At 44.2% G+C, this 2,156-nt stretch overlaps 1 protein-coding gene across 1 annotated transcript; it reads right to left on the minus strand.

Annotated features, from left to right (window-relative positions):
• Window positions 1-219: 219 nt before the first annotated feature.
• Window positions 220-1,905, minus strand: LOC124268151. Its single transcript, XM_046703173.1, has 2 exons — window positions 1,870-1,905; window positions 220-747 (listed from the first exon to the last, which is right to left on the minus strand). The coding sequence occupies exons 1-2, from the start codon at window positions 1,903-1,905 to the stop codon at window positions 220-222; spliced, it is 564 nt and encodes a 187-aa protein (XP_046559129.1).
• Window positions 1,906-2,156: the final 251 nt, after the last annotated feature.

Consider the following 2,156-nt stretch of genomic DNA (forward strand, 5'->3'; position numbering starts at 1 on the left):
TGCACTTCTCGCGGGACGTTCAGGGATCATGCTTAACTGTCCTCTCTAAGACAGTCAGGAAGGTACTGAAATCACAGGTCTATAAAACTTGTTTATTGCAAAACATTGCGTTTTTAAAAACATAAAAAGTAGTATAAAACAGACAATATATTCATGAAAACAAAACAAACAATATAAATACTCAAATGTTGCATTGTGCTGACAATAACAAGAAATACGCTACTCCGCGAAGCCATAGATACTGTGTGGTAGAGTCCCGCTCCCCCTGACGATGGGGAACACGCACGTGTACGCGATAGGCACCTGCTCTTCCGTCATGTTGTACTGCTTGACGCCGGAGACACACCCCTCGTGCCTCAACACCCTCACCGTGTCGAATATAGGCACACATCTCCCTGTCGTCATCTCAACCAGGCGGCCGTTTCGTTTCGGCTGTCTGCAGAAATATCCACATTTTAACTCCGCCCGGAGCAGCATGCTGGGAAATCTGGAGGTGTCTGTTTGAGGTGCGTAAAACCACGGGCAGTTGCTCCGGTCGCTGATAGGTCCGGTTGTAGGGACGTGTGACGGGCAGTCGGTAGACAGGGGTAGGCTGGGTCGGGGTGTGGGGTACGCTGTTTCTAGACTGGGTGGGAGATGAGGGTTATTGACAGACAGTCTGGCTGCCAGGTCAGGCGGGTCCACGCACCGATCACGCACAGATACAGCAGAAGTCGTGTGAAACAGGGCGCCGAACACCAACCCACACTGAAACCCAGAAACAACGTATTGAGAGTGAGTTGTGTTTAGCGGCGCTCTCGCCAGTAGTGTATACCTTGACAACTGACAGAGGAAGTCAGTTGAGACAAGGTGGTCTCAGACAGTTTCACCACTATGGAAACAGCCAAGATCAAGACTATGGTGGCGACAGGCCAAGAAGCTAAATCAGGGATTATAGGTTTCTCACATGGGACAACGCACAGGACAGAAAGTGGATTTTGGCTTGATTCTTTTTTTAACATATGTTATATTTGGGATTACACTTTCAGGCACCTAATCGCCAGCACACAAAGTCAGTCCCGAATGGGACTCAACCCCCCCCCCCCCCCAAAAGTACTAGAATCTGTACTTTACTGAGAAAGTGTAATCCCAAATATAACATATGTTACATTTGACCACTTTCTAAAATGGCATTGTGTATTTCGTTAATTCTTTTTTCTGTATAACGACTTCACCATTGGTTCTAATGCTATTTGTTTGTTGTTTAACGCCACACTCAGCAATATTCCAGCTATATGGCGGCGGTCTGTAAATAGTCTGATCTGGACCAGACAACCAAGTGATCAATATCATAAGCATCGATCAACGCAATTGGGATACGATGACATATGTCTTTCAAGTCAGCTCGCAAGTCATCCGATCCCGTTAGTCGCCTCTCACGACACACATGGGTTGCTGAAGACCAATTATATCCCGGATCTTCACTTTCTTTCTATTCTGCGGTGTATATTTAAGTGAAACTATATCATACTCAAATACACGTAAATCGCTGTGTTAAAGTGAACGTTAGCAAAAAAAAGGAGAAAGTATGAAATGTGAACAAACTGCCAGACATGAAATGTTTAAAATGTTTTGGAGAGAATTGCAGAATAGATGTTTTGTTTGTTTGTTGCTCACGCGTCACGTTTTAAGTTGGCGGCCTGTAATTAAGAAATCTGGACCACACAATTTTGTGTTTGTGTTTATGCGCATTATAAAGATATGTACGTAATTGTCATTAATTCATGCGTCAAAGACGAAACCAACTAAATTACAGTACAGTCTAGATACATATACGATTAAACGAATGTGCAAAATGGACTTAAACACGATGATGAAAGAATCACTCACCTGGACCAAGGAGCTCATCACATACATACTGTTCATCTCGCTTGTACCAAAGTCGAACTTGAAGCCAACTTACCCATCTACCCTGCGAACCTGGATTTTATACCCGGTGATATCCTGTTCTATAAATATGGCGGGTGCCCCTAATTAAGGAAATCATAGTGCCACGCTCGTATCACCTTCAAGTATTTTGTTGATGTATTCTTGGCCGTTTCATTGGTACTGGTTTGAAGACGGCGCGAGAACTGTGACGTCACGAAGCAACGGTTACAGCTTTACATTCTGATAAA

This window comes from Haliotis rubra, unplaced genomic scaffold, assembly GCF_003918875.1.
Source record: "Haliotis rubra isolate DU_JTF1 unplaced genomic scaffold, ASM391887v1 Scf1365, whole genome shotgun sequence".
Taxonomy (NCBI): domain Eukaryota; kingdom Metazoa; phylum Mollusca; class Gastropoda; order Lepetellida; family Haliotidae; genus Haliotis; species Haliotis rubra.

What these genes read in the sequence shown, in the direction of transcription:
- LOC124268151 (XM_046703173.1), bottom strand. Translation starts at nt 1,905, where the DNA reads ATGAACAGTATGTATGTGATGAGCTCCTTGGTCCAG. An exon ending in TGATGAGCTCCTTGGTCCAG is followed by an intron (nt 748 to 1,869) that starts GTGAGTGATTCT and finishes TCTGGGTTTCAG; the next exon opens with TGTGGGTTGGTGTTCGGCGC.